This window comes from Sarcophilus harrisii, chromosome 4 (genome assembly GCF_902635505.1).
Source record: "Sarcophilus harrisii chromosome 4, mSarHar1.11, whole genome shotgun sequence".
In the NCBI taxonomy this organism is placed as follows: domain Eukaryota; kingdom Metazoa; phylum Chordata; class Mammalia; order Dasyuromorphia; family Dasyuridae; genus Sarcophilus; species Sarcophilus harrisii.
The window spans coordinates 455,119,625-455,135,329 of record NC_045429.1 but is presented as its reverse complement, the minus strand read 5'-3'; the positions used below and the strand labels follow the sequence as shown (position 1 = coordinate 455,135,329).

The 15,705-nt window shown below is 52.3% G+C and overlaps 1 protein-coding gene across 2 annotated transcripts; it reads right to left on the bottom strand.

The window, feature by feature from the left end:
- Nucleotides 1–8,708: 8,708 nt before the first annotated feature.
- NPPC (natriuretic peptide C) lies at nucleotides 8,709–15,173 on the bottom strand. 2 transcript variants are annotated; one of them, XM_031968146.1, is made up of 3 exons: nucleotides 14,850–15,173; nucleotides 13,802–14,118; nucleotides 8,709–9,654 (listed from the first exon to the last, which is right to left on the bottom strand). In XM_031968146.1, the coding sequence occupies exons 1-2, from the start codon at nucleotides 14,934–14,936 to the stop codon at nucleotides 13,822–13,824; spliced, it is 384 nt and encodes a 127-aa protein (XP_031824006.1). In that variant the 5' UTR covers nucleotides 14,937–15,173; the 3' UTR covers nucleotides 8,709–9,654; nucleotides 13,802–13,821. The 2 variants fall into 2 exon arrangements, with proteins under 2 accessions (XP_031824006.1, XP_031824007.1); XM_031968147.1 differs by having other exon boundaries at nucleotides 8,709–9,626; nucleotides 14,850–15,172.
- Nucleotides 15,174–15,705: the final 532 nt, after the last annotated feature.

Here is a 15,705-nt window from a genome sequence, read left to right as displayed (position 1 = left end):
TTAATTAGACAAGGGGAGATCTGGCCGTGGGCAGCCTTAAAGATGTGGTTGTTTCCTCCTTCCCAGATGATCTCAGAATATCCTAGCTGCCCATGAGGCAGATTTACTTCCTCGCCACATCTTTGTGTTCTCCTTCCCATCTAACACTGGTGGTATCACCTGGTCCTTGCTGAGAATCGGAGCCTTGAGGAAGGTGGCTATGGTGTAGCCAGTACTCCTCCCCTACAGAGCTACTTCCCAGACTCGTTATCTAGAAGTATGAGTCAAACATGCTGTGTCAGCCGTATGGTCTCTCCCTACCCTCTCGGCCACGTCCCTTCCTTTCTGGCCCCGGCATGTTGTTTCAGTCGCTGACCCCAAATCCAGGTCATAGTTGGACAAACAATTTAATTAGATTAGATAAAAGCTTAGTAAATTTTCAAATCAATAGACACATTTGTCACAAACACTCCACACATTTCCTTTTCAAATTTTCTAAGGGGAAAATCCCTTTCCAGTTGGAGTCCATTTCATCCTTTCAACTGCATCATGGGAGTCTCGAAAACCCAACCCAGAAATTCAGTGCCATCTGGTGGATCTCCTCTCTTGACCTTTTGGATCTACTTAAGGCGGGTTGGGGTGAAGATCAAAGTCATCCCAGCCATGCCGGATACCAGGCTGTAGGAAGGACTTCTTCATACTCTTGTCATTCTATACATTGTTGTCCAGGTTCTGCTCTCTTCAGTCAGAATCGGTTCAAACAAATCTTTCTTATTTTTCCCCTTATTTTTGTTATTCAGTCAATTTTCAATCGTGTCTATTCTTGATGACCTCATTTGCGTTTTCTTGGCGAAGACACTGGAATGGTTTTCCGTTTTCGTCTCCATTTCATTATACAGATGAGGAAACTGAGGCAAAAAGGGTAAGTTATTTGCCCGGAGGACAGCCAGAAAGTATTTGAGGCTGAATCTGAACTCGGATCTTCCTGATTCTAGCTGGGACCTCGATGCTCTTTGCCACCTCGCTGCCTTCTTTTCTCCTAGTCCATTCCATGTGTATGCCTTATTTATTCTACTATTCCCCAAGTGATGCTCTTCTTCATACTTTCCAGTTCTCTGTTAGAACAGTGACTCAAATGTATAGATCTATTTATATATGAATAAATGTTCATTTCTAACAAAAGTTATATCACATCCTATGTTACGTATTTCTATGCTAATTATACTGTCATGTGTAATATGTATATTACATATTAATATAATAATTTAAAATATATATATTTACCCATAGGTCTTTTCTCTGTCTTTAATCTTTCAGGGGTTCACGCCTAGTAGCGTTACAGCAGTTAATGACTTTGTGGCTCGAGTCCCCGGTTACTTTCTAGGACATTTGAATCAATTTGCTGCTCTGCTACCAGGGCATTAAGTGTGACTGTTCTCCCACATCCTTTCCAACAGTTGCTATTTTCCATTTTTGGCAGCTTTGCCAAGCTGGCAGGTGCGAATTCCCTTCATTTGCATTCCTCTTTTTGTCAATGACTTGGAAGATTTCTTCCTGCGGTTGCTGATGGCTGGTTCTCGAGAGGAAGACATCCCGTTCCGAGACCTCTGGTCAACCATTCTGCCCGGGCTGCCCCGGCCTATGGACATCTTCATTTCAAGGACTTTGAAATGACTTGGACAGTAAAGATACAAAAAAAATTAAGGAACATTTCTACAGTATCTGAGTTTGTGAAGCTCTCCCAAGAGCATTCATCCTTCCCTTCGGGTCCACCATGGGCCGACACCGTGAGCAGACATACCCCCATTGTCCGTTTCTCACGTTTTGTTATTTGGGGAAACCGCCTCCTAGAGCGTGGGCTGTGTTATCACATGTTTCTCAGCACTTTTTCCAAAATCACTCTTCTCTCAATCCTGGTGATGATGGAGGATGGATGGAGGAGAGCAAGGGGGGCATTTATGCGGTCCATCGAGGCATAAGACAGAGAGCTGTCCCTGTTATCAAGCAGATCTGTCTGAGCTGCATTTCTTAGTCATTCAATTTCCCAGCGTCCCCCCACAACTAAGACTCTAGCTTTCAGGGAAATGATCAGCAGCTCCTTCCTGGGAAGATCCTCACTCTAAACTGATAAAAACCACAGGCCATTTAATCAAAACAAAACAAAAAATCCCCTTAAGGAGGCAGTCAGTCAACCAGCATTTATTAAGCACATACTGTGTGCCAGACACTGTGATAAGCCCTGGAGATTCAGAGAAAGGCAGAAAACAGACCCAATAAAGCCCACGCAGGGTAATTTGGAGCTAGAAACACAGGGAAGAGAGGAGCATTCAGGGGGATTAGGCAAGGCTTTTTGTGGAAGGTGGAAATTTAACTGAGACGCAGGGAAAGCCAGGGAAATCAGCTGGTGAGGAGGAGGAAGAGTCCAGGAAGGGGAACATCCCGGGGAAGAAGCCTGGGGTTGCAGATGAAGCCGGCCCATGGGATTGGGACAGTGGAATAGTCTGTGTGTGTGTGTGTGTGGGGGGGTGGTTGAAAAGCCAGTGCATCGGATCTTTCATCCTGGAGGCATCTGGGGTTTATGGAACAGAAAGGTGACATGGTGATGAGGCTCTCGGGGCGGGACAGAAAGGATGCCCCCAAACAGCTTCCTTCGCATCCATCCGCAGTAGGGAGGGGGCAGGGAGCAGCAGAACCCCAGGGGAGGAGGGCTAGGTTCCACACACTGCCCTTCCTTGGATGGAACCTCCTTGGAAACCCTGTGGCCTTGCCATCCCTTTGGCTGTGGCTTGTGGTCTCCTGCCTGCGCCAAGGAAAGGAGCCTGTGGGCAGCAGGAAACATGCTGTGGTTTAGGGAGTGGGGAACCATGGCTGTTTTCCAGAGCTTTCCCCTCTGAAGTTCTTGTCCTCTGCTTTTGGAGAAACCGCTGCCCTGGGTCCCCGGTGAGGGCTGCGGGCAGCTCCCTGTGCTTTCCTGAGTGCTCCTTTCCAGTTGGGGGGGGGAATGGGAGTGGGCAAGGGGGGTGGGGGGCGCTCCTGCTGAGCTTCATCCACATGGGAGCAGCTTCTTCCCTTCCTGACGACCTTCTTAGGGTCCACGGGACCCCCGAGCTCTCATTCTGTTAGCTTTGGAAACCCCCAACAGGTTCTAGGGCCCCAGATCTTTGTATGGCCAGATGTGGGGGTTTAGCTCCATGATCCTTCTTTCACCATCGCCAAGTCCAGGGGTTAGTGTAGTGCTTGGAACAAGCTTCCCTTCAAGTCCTGGCTCTGAATCCTGTGAGTTGTGTGACGTTGGGTGAGTCACATTTCCTCTCAAGCCTCGGTTTTTCATCTGCAGAATGGAAATAAGAATTCCTACCCCACCTGCTTCACAAAATACTGTGAACCCTTAAGGCCCATAGAATGATTTATTAGTAGTAGTAATTCCCATTCTTTTTTTCTGTTTAAAAAATGATTTTAATGACCAGCTTTGTCCTTCAAGAAATGACCCGATGTTTCTCTCTTTCTCCCATTATTGGAAAAGTAGGGGATGGGATCCTAGGCTCCAATCCTTGGGTCTGGGGTCATTGAGCCCAATGTCCTCTCTTTACAGATGAGGAAACTGAGGCCCAGTATGGGACATTGTATTTGACTAACATGTTAATTCTTTCCCTGAATCCTGCGTCTCTTTGCCTGCCTTGTGAGAAAGCGAGCTCCCCGAGAACATTCCCAGACTGCCACTCTTTGTTTCTGAGCCCCCAGTGCTTAGCGACTGGGCGTAGTGGGGGGCTGCTGATTGACTGATCACGTGGACGGGCAGACTCGGGTAACGTGCTCATTAGTTTTGCTGGACTGATTTCTTTTCCTAAACTTTTTGTTTAGATGATTAGTGAGATGATTCATTGGGTAGAGCTGGAGGGACAAATGAAGACGATCTCAAAACAAAAGGCTTCCACAGAAATACAGAACAAAACCAAACTCCCAGAGCCCTTCTCTGCTCTCAGCTTCCTCTCCCTCCTCCTTCCCCCACAGCAAGACAAACTCACACACTGATCACCCCCTCCCCATGCCTCCTTCTGCCCCTGGGGTCCAGCCCCTACCCTGAGAAACTGAGGCACAGAGCTTCCGGCGGCAGGTCCCCGGCCTGCATCGTCATCGGAGCTCGGATGATTTCAGTGTGTTTAGTCTTTCATTCCTGAAACATTCCCCTGATCCTGGCTAAGTTTTGTAAAAATACGGCAGGAGGAGAGTTGGGGCTCTGACCCCAGCTAATTCCTCAGACACCCCCCCCCCCCCCCCCCCGTGGCTCCCTGGAGCATTCAGAGGAAGAGAAGCCCCCTGCGCCCCTCCCCCACTCCCGCATCCAGGGGCTGGATGGGGTCACCCAGACGGGGGCAGAGAGCTGGGCCCGGGCCCTTTTTGGAGAACAGGGCTTTGCCTTCTCAGGTTCGTCTCTGGGCAGAGGCGGAGGGGAGCTGCAGAAGGCCCACAAGGCCGGCTCCTGAGCACAGAGCTCCCAACAACTGCAGAATCAAAGACTTAGGGAGCAAGGGGCCTTCCAGGGTGTCTAGTCCCACTGGACAAAAGAGCCAGGGGATTTGTTCAGGGTCTTGTAGCTATTAAATGTGTGAGGTTGGATCTGAACTCTGATGGCTCCATGCTCTAGGTGAGCCTCTTCACCTCCCTGTGCCTCGGTTTCCTCATCTGTAAAATGTGGAGATTGGGATTCTAAGTTCAAAGGTCTCTTCCACCTCTAAGTGTGATTCTCTGGTGATTTGAAGCATTTCCATTTTTTGATCCCCTCCCCCCCAAATTAGTTTGAATTCACTCTATAGGGACTTTTTTGTGCTCTTATTATCTCTCCCCTCCTCCGTTCCACATTCATCAATCATCTATTGAGAGCTAAGGGCTGAGGACACGTAGACATAAGCAAAATCGTCCCTGCCCCCAAAGCTTCCTTTCTAAAGAGGGTCTGGGCTGGTCTCGGGGCTAGAACACCTGGACGAGAAGGAGGAGGAAGACTGAAAGGGGCCAAGTTCCGGCTGGGTTTACAAACCAGATCGATATTGATCCTGGGGCGGGGGGGCGCTGGAGAGTCCTGAATAGGGAGGGACACGATCAGATCCGGGCTTAGTCCAGAAGAATCCGTCTGGCAGCTGAATGGGGGCCCGGGGCTTGGGACACTGAACCAAGCAAGAAACCGAGGCAACAGCCTGGGCATGAGGATGATGAGGGTCCGGTGGGGGGCGGGCAATGTTAAATGCTTTTTCATCCATCCACCCATTCAAATGTGAGCTAAATCAACTTATCTGGCACTGTCGGATCCACCAGAGAGGGGTATGGCTTTATCAATGGAAAGGTCTGCTTTCCTTGGCACTTTCTGCCTTGCAAATGAAACCCTTGCCATGCATGGTCTCCTGCCCTAGAGTGAGAGCTTCTGGACAGCAGGGTGTTGGAATCCACGGGAACCACCTGACAGTGGCTGCTGGAGATCCTCCCCGGAAGGGATCTCCTCTGTGAGAGGGGGATACAAGGCGACTGAGGGGCAGCTGCTGTTCTCTGACATCACTGACTGAGAGGCCATTGCCTCTGACCTCTCTCCTCCTCCCTCTGCCTCCAATTTATCTCATTCCCAGTCCACACCCCTGTGTCAGCAAAGGCTGCTTGCGACTCCTTCCGATGCTGTGACCCACAGCTGGGAAGGCTCTCAGGGGAACTGACCTGTCCCTTAACAGCAGGGCCCACCTCGCTGTTATGTCCCCAGTGCTTTGCACACGGTTAGTACTTAACAAACCCGTCTAAAAAACAAACCCTTTGTTCTTTAAGGACACAGTTGGTCATTAAAATCATTTTAAAAATAGAAATAGAATTAAATAGAATAATAATTCTAATAATTAAAATATTATATTCTAATATAAAATAAAACATTTTATATTTCAGTTGACATTGATTAGTCTTTTATGTGTCGGACACGGGGCGAGATGCTGAGGAGCCAAAGACAGAAACGAAATTGTTCCCGCAAAGAGAGAATTGTGTACGCAGCTGCTCTCTGTGTGTATATGCACATGTATGTATATATTCTATAATTACATATGCACTTCTGTGTACATGTGTAAACACATATAGCGCACATGTTTATGTGTATACAAAATATATACAGCATAACTTCTTGATAGAAAATAACTGTGCATACCCTTTGATCCAGCAGTGTTACTACTGGGATTATATCCCAAAGAGATTATAAAGAAGGGAAAGGGACCTGTATGTGCACGAATGTTTGTGGCAGCCCTTTTTGTAGTGGCTAGAAACTGGAAACTGAATGGATGTCCATCAGTTGGAGAATGGCTGAATAAATTGTGGTATATGAAAATTATGGAATATTACTGTTCTGTAAGAAATGACCAACAGGATGATTTCAGAAAGGCCTGGAGAGACTTACACGAACTGATGCTGAGTGAAATGAGCAGGACCAGGAGATCATTATATACTTCAACAACAATACTAGATGATGACCAGTCCTGATGGATCAGGCCATCCTCAGCAACGAGATCAACCAAATCATTTCTAATGGAGCAGTAATGAACTGAACTAGCTATACCCAGAAAAAGAACTCTGGGAGATGACTAAAAACCATTACATTGAATTCCCATTCCCTATATTTATGCACACCTGCATCTTTGATTTCCTTCACAAGCTAATTGTACAATAATTCAGAGTCTGATTCTTTTTGTACAGCAAAATAATGTTGTGGTCATGTATACTTATTGTGTATCTAAGGTATATTTTAATATATTTAACATCTACTGGTCATCCTGCCATTTAGGGAGGGGTGGGGGTAAGAGGTGAAAATTGGAACAAGAGGTTTGGCAATTGTTAATGCTGTAAAGTTACCCATGTATATATATCCTGTAAATTAAAGGCTATTAAATTTAAAAAAAAAAAAAAAAAAAAAGAAAATAACTGGGGAGGAGTCGGAAAGGCACCTCCTGTGGAAGAATCACATGAGCCCAGTCCTGAAAGGATGGGAAGTGAGGAGGAAAACCATCCCGGAGATGGAACCTCTCATATTGGGAACAATAAGGAGAATCGAGGAAGGGGGGAATGTGAAACTAAGTCTGGGAAGCAAGGTTGGAGCCACAGTGGGAAGGGTCTTTGACCAGAATTTGAATTTATTCTAGAGACAGTAGGGAGTCCTTGAAATATCTTGATTAGGGAAGTTACAGGATCAGACTGTCTGAGGAAAATTGATTTGGCAGTTCCAGTGGATAGCCTGGATTGGAAAGAGCAAAGGCTAGAGGCAGGGAGCCCGTGAAGAGGTTCAAGACTGGGCTGGGGTGTGTGTGGGGGAGATAATGAGGCAGTGGAAATGATGTGAGTGGTGGGAAGGGGAGGAATATGAGAGATGGTGGGGCGCTGGAGAGGGCAGACAACTAATTGGCTATAGGGTGTTAGAGAGAGGGAAGAATCAAGAAAGACCCTCAGGTTTTAAAGTAAAATGATCCAAAAGAAGGTGTGACCTTTAGTAGAAAAAAAGCAAAGTAGCAGAGGTGAAGGTTGGGGGACACAGAGCTTAGGGGGAAAGATAACGAGTCTGTTTTGGGAGTAATGATTTTGAGATCATCCGGCTCAAGATGTCCACTGGCGACTGATGACAGAAGAAAGACGAGAGGGGATTTATGGGGGGGATAATCCCATATGGTGGGATTTATGAGGGCAAATTGGTGGAAAGGAAGAGGGCCCAGAGCTACCTCTCAGGAATACACGTGAGAGGATGCTAACGTGCTTTAGCTTGTATATAATGAAATAATATTGGAACATTCCCCGTTTTCCTTCCTGGTGCCAGAGAGAGCTGCGGCCGAGAGATCCGGACAATGCTTCCGGACGGCTAGATTCTCTCCCAGATCTTCACTATGGAAGGCCGAGTCTATTCCATATCTGCAGGCAAGTCTTAAGTCATAAGTCATAAGTCATATGTCATAAACAGAGTTCCCCTGTGGCTCGCAAAGCGTTTAAAACTTTTTTATCTGACTTTCCCCTCTATCGTTAGGGGGAAGGAAAGTTGGAATCTGGAGAAACTGAGGTCAGCACTCTGACCTTCATTTATCAGATATCGTCTAAGTAACGCCAAGATTCTTTAGAGGAGGGACCCCATCCCAATGCGCTTTTATTAACAACCAAGTCAGTTCCTCCTTCTGGGGAAAAATGAATGTATCCCAAAGGAGTTACAGAAGCACCTTTTCGAAACAGCGAGAAAGTGGCAATAAGTCGGATGACTGGGGACCAGAGAGAGGGTGTGAATCCTGGAATACTATCACTCTCTGAGGAAGGACAAGTGCCAAGAATTCCAAGGGAAATGGGAAGATTTGTATGAACGGATGCAGAGGGAGAAACTAGAACCAGGAAACAGCACACACACACACACACACACACACACACTCACACACACACTCACACACACACTCACACACACTCACACACAACCGCAATAATGGAAACGAAGCACCAAAGGGCGGCCGAGTTCAGATGGAAAGTCCAAAAGGATAAAAGAACTATTCTTTTTTTCTCCCCGTTAGAGAAGATGGGGGTTGGGTGATCGGCTGAGATGGACAGGTGCAGAGCGTGGCAAACGGGGACTATAGCGCAAATGCCATTGCCCAGTTGGCTGTTTTTCTTTTTCCCAGTGGAAGGTTCTATCGTGGGAAGAAGAGAGAAAAGGATCATAAAAAAAAGAGAGATAGACAAGAAGGGAATGTCTTCATTCAATAAGCATTTATTAAGTTTTTATTATTAGCCAGGCATTGAGTTAGGTGCAGAAGATACAAAAACAACAATCAAATAGTTCCTACCCTCAAGGAGTTTACATTCTACCTTTGAGGTGCTCTAGTTCACCCTTCCCCCACCCCCATTTTACAGATGAGGAAAACTGAGGCCCACAGAGATTCAAGGACTTACTTAAGGATAAGACAGAAGAGCCGGGATTTGAATGACCTGGGGAGGTCACCAAATCCAGTCCTCTTTGTACCATACCATAGTCTAGCAGAAAATGATGGAGACATTAAAAAAATAAGGACATCGATAAAACTTTAAAAATCAAGAACCCGTGGACCATTCTGCCCTTCCAAAAGAAACACATAGGTTGAATAAATAAAGACAGTTGTCCAGATATTCACGGGATGCTTTTTACATTTTCCAACTATCGAGGACAAGTACATTACAATGATGGACTCCCTTCATTTAGTTACATAAATTTTTTTTTTATAAATATCTCTTTATAAACAATATAAATAGCTTTACAACATAAATACATTTATGCATGACATGAATTTACAAACAGCAAGGTTCGATATATTGCTGGCCTCGTCAGTCACGGAAAAACGATTTCTTGTCTTCGTGTCTCCATAAAGTGGGGGTCAGGGTAAGGGGGTGTTTCATGTATATAATATATATAATTTATAATATATAATTTTTATTTTTAATTTTGAGAAAGACAACAACAACCCATTGACAAGAAGAACATCCCTCCCCAAACAAGAATCAAACAGCTGATGGTGTGTCCCCATCCTAGAAACAGAAGCCCAAAGGAACGGGAAAGCCACAGTTGTTGGAGATGATTCCAGATGTTTCGGGGCAGGATGCTTCCAGTGAGCTGTGCCGGTAACTGCCTGGTCCTGGAACACACAGATTCAACGGTCGTCGCTATGTAATACATACAAAACACATAAATAAAAATATAAAACAAATGTACAAGCAAATGTATATATACATACAATAATTCACACGAAATAAAAAAAAGTCCTCAAGGAGCTTCCTTCCCTAAGGAGAGATTGCATCAGAAAATAAGTGAATACAATGTATTCCGAAAGTGATTCATAGTCGTTCCAAGAGGGAGAGAAAATCTAGGAAGAAGGGCAGGAGTAGGGGACCATGGCCGGTAGAAAAGCACAGAAAAATATATTCAGAGCCTTCTCCTTACCCTGCTGGGACCACCCTGACTACCTGGGGAGCCACAGACTTAGAGCCACAAGGGTTCCTTCCATCTGACAGACTGAAGAAATCGAGGCTTCCTAAGGTCATAACTCTGGAGCTGAGGGACCTCAGAGGGCATTTAGTTCCTCTTCACTTTACAGAAAAGGAAATTGAGGTTAAGTGAATCGCCCCGAGCCACACAGTTTGTAAGCACCAGAGGCAGAATTCAAACCACATCCTTTGACCCTTTCTCTTTCTATGGCATCATTAGAGTTTACAAAACACTTTCTCACAATCTCCCAGGACAGAGGTACTATTAATCCCTTCTTTGCAGATGATTAAGCCAAATCCCGGGGCCAAGGTCACTGAGGTCACACAGCTGGTGGGAAGTCCTGAGCTCCGTCCAAGAGCCAGCGCTTTTCCCATGACGGAGACTGGATAACCTAGGATGCTTTTCATCCTTCCAGTCCCTGCTGGCGGAGGGCTCTGGGATTCCTGGACACACTGCTCTGAATCCTTGGATACACGGAAAAAAAGAGCTTTGCTGAGTCTACACATCACTGCAGTGGAGGGTTCAGATAAGGGCTCAATCCCTCCCCAAGTTGTGTGACTCTAGGTAAGTCATTTGACCTTTTTTTTGGAATCAGTTTCTCCATATGTAAAATGCAGGGGTTGAGCTAGAGGACCCAATAGGTTCCTTCCATTTCCAAGGGGATGATCCCTTCCTCCTGTGAGCTGTAAAACAGGGAAGAGTTCCCCTTCTCCCTACCTGGGGGAAGTGTTGGAGGGGCAGAACAGAGTATCCCTTCTGACTCTGGTGATCAGGCAAAGAGTCTGGGACTCCCTGGCCCATGTGGAGAGTTCTTTCAACCAAGGCAGAGCCCAAGCCATCCGGGGCTTCGGTCATTAGTCTGAGAACTGCCTGGGGGCTCAGGGAGCTTAATGGCTCACACAAAGTCACACAGCTAGCAATGGGCAGACCTAGCCGGGAACTAGGAATGGGCAGAGCTAGCCCGGAAGCCAGCCTTCCAGCCACACTGCTGGACTTACCATAAAAACTGTTAAAAAAAAAAAAAAAAGTTAATTCGTTGAGCTCAAGGACTGTTTTGCCTTTAAAAAGGGATTTCCCTCCCCCCCCCCCAATGAAGACCTAAGCTTTCGAAGAGGAATCGGACCAAAGATCTAGAGTAGAAAGGGATCCTAGAGGCTCTCTAGTCCAATCCCAGAAGGGGAAACTGAGGCCGACAGAATTGAAGTGACTTGCCCAGCATCACACACTTGAGCAATGGGATCTGAACCCAGGTCGTAGGGTTCTTTTCTCAGTGCTCTTTCCCCCTGGACCACTCAGCCTCACTCAGGATAATCACTCCAACATGGGAGGTCATGTGACAGGAGTGACAGGCCAAGAGACGCATTGAGGGCCTTAAAATGTGGGAGGCAGAAGGAGCAACACTGCTCACAGTCCCCTGGGTATTTCAGACAAAGCTCTTTACAACAACGCTGCTTTCTTCCCATTTTGCAGATGGAGAAACTGAGGCTCAGAGAAATCAAAGGGCTGGGGATTTGTTTGCTGCATGAAGCACCCGGCGCAGATCGTGCTTTACTGCAACGATGGCTAAAGTCTGGCTGACCTAGATCTCTGTTCGCACTGGGAGTCTCCTAAGCACCGAAGGAACACTTGGGAGAGTCAATGAGCCAAGAAAGAGATGGATGAGGGGCTCAGCCATTAGCTAAGCTAAGCTATCTAGGCTAGAAGGCTCAGGCTCCTGCATGGCAAAGCTCCGGAGGGAGGAACAGGGGGGCTTCATGAAGCACCTTTTACATGTCAGGCAAATGTCAAAGTGCTGTTAGATACTATCCCCCTAAATCCCGGGGAGCCGCTTATTCAGCTCCACTTTCTCGGTTGTGAACGGAAGGGAGAACAGGGAATAAAGAGGGAAAGCGAGAGGGGCGATGGGGAGCCCCTGCCCAGGTCAGGGGGAGGAAGTCTGCGCACGTTGGCTGCGTTGGGAAAAGGGAAGAATTCCAGGCCAAGTGGAAGGAATATCAGGGGTGGGAACGGAGAAGAGAAGTAGAAAAGAAAAAAAGGGGAGCTGTGGCGCAGCGCCTGGAGAGCTAGCCTGGGAACCTGCCCGTGGCAACCTGCCCGCGCCGGCCCGGCCAAGCCAGTCCCGCTGGGCGCTCCAGGTAGCCGGGTCATCCTGGAAGCTGCCGAGGGGCTGGCTGGAGCTGTGGCTCTCTGGGGGGAGGGGGGCTGTTTCAGACCGAAGGGTTTGGGGGCTCTCCAACAAATTAAGGAAAGAAGGAAGCACATTTCCTGGGGCAGCTCATCTGCTCTATCGGACCTTGCCTGGAGCTGGGCCGGGGAGAGCCGGGCAACGGCACCAGACGCACAAAGGACGCGTTAGACCGAGGAGAGGGTCCAGCTGCCTTAAGCCTTAGCTCCGGCCGAAAAGGAGGCTGGGACTGGTTGGCTCCTCTCTAAGCTGCCATCCCAGCACAAGCCCTGGGAGAAGACCTGAGCTGCTCTGGGTCACGGCTCCACACCCTTGGGCACAGGGGCTTCTGCCCAGGGCTCTCCGCAGGCTTCTGCTTTGCCTGCCACAGACCATCTTCTGGTTGGTTATAAAATTGTGAATAGAAACATATAGATGTCCACGCACATAAGGACGGGCCGTGGTTTATTTTGCACAGGAGAGATTTTTGACTTCGCTATTTGGGGAGAAGTGTCTCCTTTATAAATGTGGGACTTAGGAAACTTCCCCTCCCGCCCATGCCCGGGCCTGGTAGAGTTAGTGGGCATCCCAAGCCCGGGGCACCGGCTGCCAGAGAGCCAGGCTTCTGGGTCCTCCGAAAGCTCACCCCGGGCTCCGAAGCAGCATCCTTCGGGCCCCTCGGTTATCCAGCGCTCTCGCCCCAGACAGGGAGAACGCAGGGGCTGCTACCGGCCGCCAGCAGAAGCCAGAGAAGACTCTTCCTTTCTGCCTCGGACTGTGGGTCTGCAGCCCGGGCCGCGCTGGCTCCTCTGAGCCACGTGCCGGCTCTGCGCCAAAGCTGGCCACGGCCCCGCCGGAGACCCCCCCCCCGGGGAGGGATTGGGGAATGGTGGGGGATCATGGGAACGGGCGCCCTGGGCCTGCGGGGTTTGGGCCCCGCGTGGCAGAAGAGGGGCCGAGCTTTAGGGACTGGGGGAAAAGAGCAGCCTCTCTTTCCGCAGGGGGCGAACCCAAGGGGAGGGATGCACTCTCTGCGTCAGAGGGAATCCGGCTCTGCTGCTCATCAGCCCTGAGCACTTAGGTCTCTGCCTTCTACTGGAGCCTCCTCGGCGGCAAAGGAAGAAGCCGGCCCGGTGATGTCCCAGGCGGCTGTGTGCCCGCGGGGAGAGGAGCTCCGCCTGAGGGAGCGCGGGCACTCGCCCCCTTCCTCAGGCCCCTGCTCTGGGAGGCGAGGGGGCTGGAGCAGACGGAGCCCCGCTTCCTGCTGCGAGGCAGGCCCCTCCCGGGACCCAACGGACCGACCCCACGACACGGGGAGGAGGCGGCTCCGGGCTCGGGCCCTCTCACCCCGGCTCGCGCCTCTCGGATCAAGGGCCTGGCTCTGCAGCTTAAGTGCGCGGGAAGGGGACTCTGAGGAACTGAGACAGCGCCCGCTCTACAGATGGGGAAACTGAGGCTCCGGAAGGCAAGAGGCACCCGGGGTTCGGACCTGCGTCTTCAGGTCCCAAGGTGGCCCCGCCTCCTTGACTGGCGGCTCTTAGACCCCGCTTCGCTCTCTGGCCTCGGTTTCGTGATCCGTAGAACGGGAAGACTCGGGGCCAGGGGAGTTCCAGGGCAGCCTCCCAGGCACCTGCTCGGGGGAGGGGGTCCGAGAGACTCACCGCCGCCAGGGGGCGCCGCCTCAGCATCCCAGGCCGCTCATGGCGCCGATGCGGTCTATCTTGTGGCCGAAGCAGTTGTTGTTGAAGAGCCTCCTGGTGACGCCGCGGTACTTGCGCCCGTTGGGGTAGTCGTGCAGCAGGCGCGCCCAGGCCGCCTTCGAGCGGGTTTCCACGCGCAAGTCGCGGAGCAGCCGCGCGTTGGAGCCCTTGGCGTTGGCCCCGCCGCCGCCCGCCGCCGCCCGCACTGCCTTCTTGTCGGCGGCCGCTGCGCCCTGGGGCTCCGCCGGCTCCTCCGCGGCCGCCGGGCTCCGCTGGGACTGTGGGAGGAGGAGGAGGAGGGCGCGCGGCTCTGAGCGCCGGCCCGGGAAGCCGCCTCGCCCCCTCTCCAGAGCGCCCCGGCCCGGGCCCGCTCTCCCCCCCCGGGAAGCAGCGCCGCTCCCCTGCCGTGCCAACCGCCGCCTCGCCCCCTCTCCAAAGGCCCCGGAGCGCGCCCCCGCCCCGGCCCGGGCCCGCTCTCCCTCGGGGGAAGCGCCCTCGTTCCCCTGCTTTCCCCTCCACTCCCCCTGCCCCCTCTCCAGAGCGCCCCGGAGCGCGCCCCCGCCCCGACCTGCGCCCGCTCTCCCTCGGGGGAAGCAGCGCCGTTCACCTGCCGTGCCAACCGCCGCCTCGCCCCCTCTCCAAAGCGCCCGGAGCGCGCCCCTGGCACGGCCGGCCCGGGGCTCCGGCCCCGACCCGCGCCTCTCCGCCTCCGCCTCTGCCCCTCCCGGGGAAGCGGCGTCGTTCACCTGCTGTGCCCCTTCCCTCTCCCCCTGAGCCCCTGCTCCGGGACCCCCGGGCGCGTCCCAGGCTTGGCCGGGCTCCCGCCCCTGCTTCTGGCACCTGGCGCAAGGCGCAGGAGGGCTTTCTTCCTTCTGCTTTCCCGGGCACCTCCCCTGGGCCCCGGGTATCCCGCGGGGCCGGCAGACTGCCTGGGCACTCCCCGCGGCCCCGCGGCCCGGCCGGACCCGCCCCCTCCCGCCTCGTCTCCCCGGGAGGGCCGGGCACCCACCTTCTGCGGCGGCGCCGCCTTGGCCTCGGAGCCGAGGGAGAGGAGCGTCAGCAGCAGCGTCCCGATCAGCAGCTGGGAGACGTGCATGGTGCTGGGCGATCCCGGGGCCCACGCAGGGTACGGGGGTGCACGGGCTGCGCGGAGCGGGGGCGAGCCGGGCCGGGGAGCGGAGCGGACCCGCGCTAGGCTGCGCCGCGGTGCAGTGCGGGCGGAGAGCCGCGGAGTGCGGAGCGGACGGGCGCTCGGGGGCGACGGCTCGGCGGCGCTGGCTGGGAGCGCTCTGAAGCCGGCTTCTCCCCTCCGCGCCTTTATGAGCCCAGCGGCCCACTGATGTCATCCCCCCGCCCACCCGGCCCGGCGCTCCCGACCAATGACGAGCCGCGGCTGCGGTCCCCAGGGCCGGGGAGGGGGGCCCGGGAGGGAAGTGCGGGGGCGGGGGCGGGGGGGGGGGTTCGGTGCTGCCGCCCCGGGCCCAACCCCCGCCCCGTGGCCCCCGACCTTGGACACCGGGCAGCCGGGGCCCCAGCGGGGCGCCTTCTGGGAGCTCTGGAGACTGCCCAGAGCCCGGGGCGGGGGGCATGGGGGGAGGTGCCCCGGGTCGCACCTGTTTGGGCGCTCTCTGGAGTCCAGTTCGCACTTCGTGAGGCAGGGGAAGCGAGTCGGATAGAAGGAGCGGGGCTGGGGTGGGTGGGAGGGGGCCGAAAGGCCGAAGCCCTTGCCTTTAGCCCTGGGGCCTCCAACCCCCGATTTCCCCTGGAAGTCAGAACTCAGTTTCCCCGACACATGCACAAGTCTCCTGGAAAGGGGTGTGTGTGTGTGTGAGTGTGAGTGTGTGTGAGTGAGTGTGAGTGTGTGT

Excerpts from the sequence above, each read along its gene's own strand:
- NPPC (XM_031968146.1), bottom strand. The coding sequence starts at position 14,936 with ATGCACGTCTCCCAGCTGCTGATCGGGACGCTGCTGCTGACGCTCCTC. Across the intron at positions 14,119-14,849 it reads AGGCGGCGCCGCCGCAGAAG|TCCCAGCGGAGCCCGGCGGC; the intron begins GTGGGTGCCCGG and ends CTCCTCCCACAG.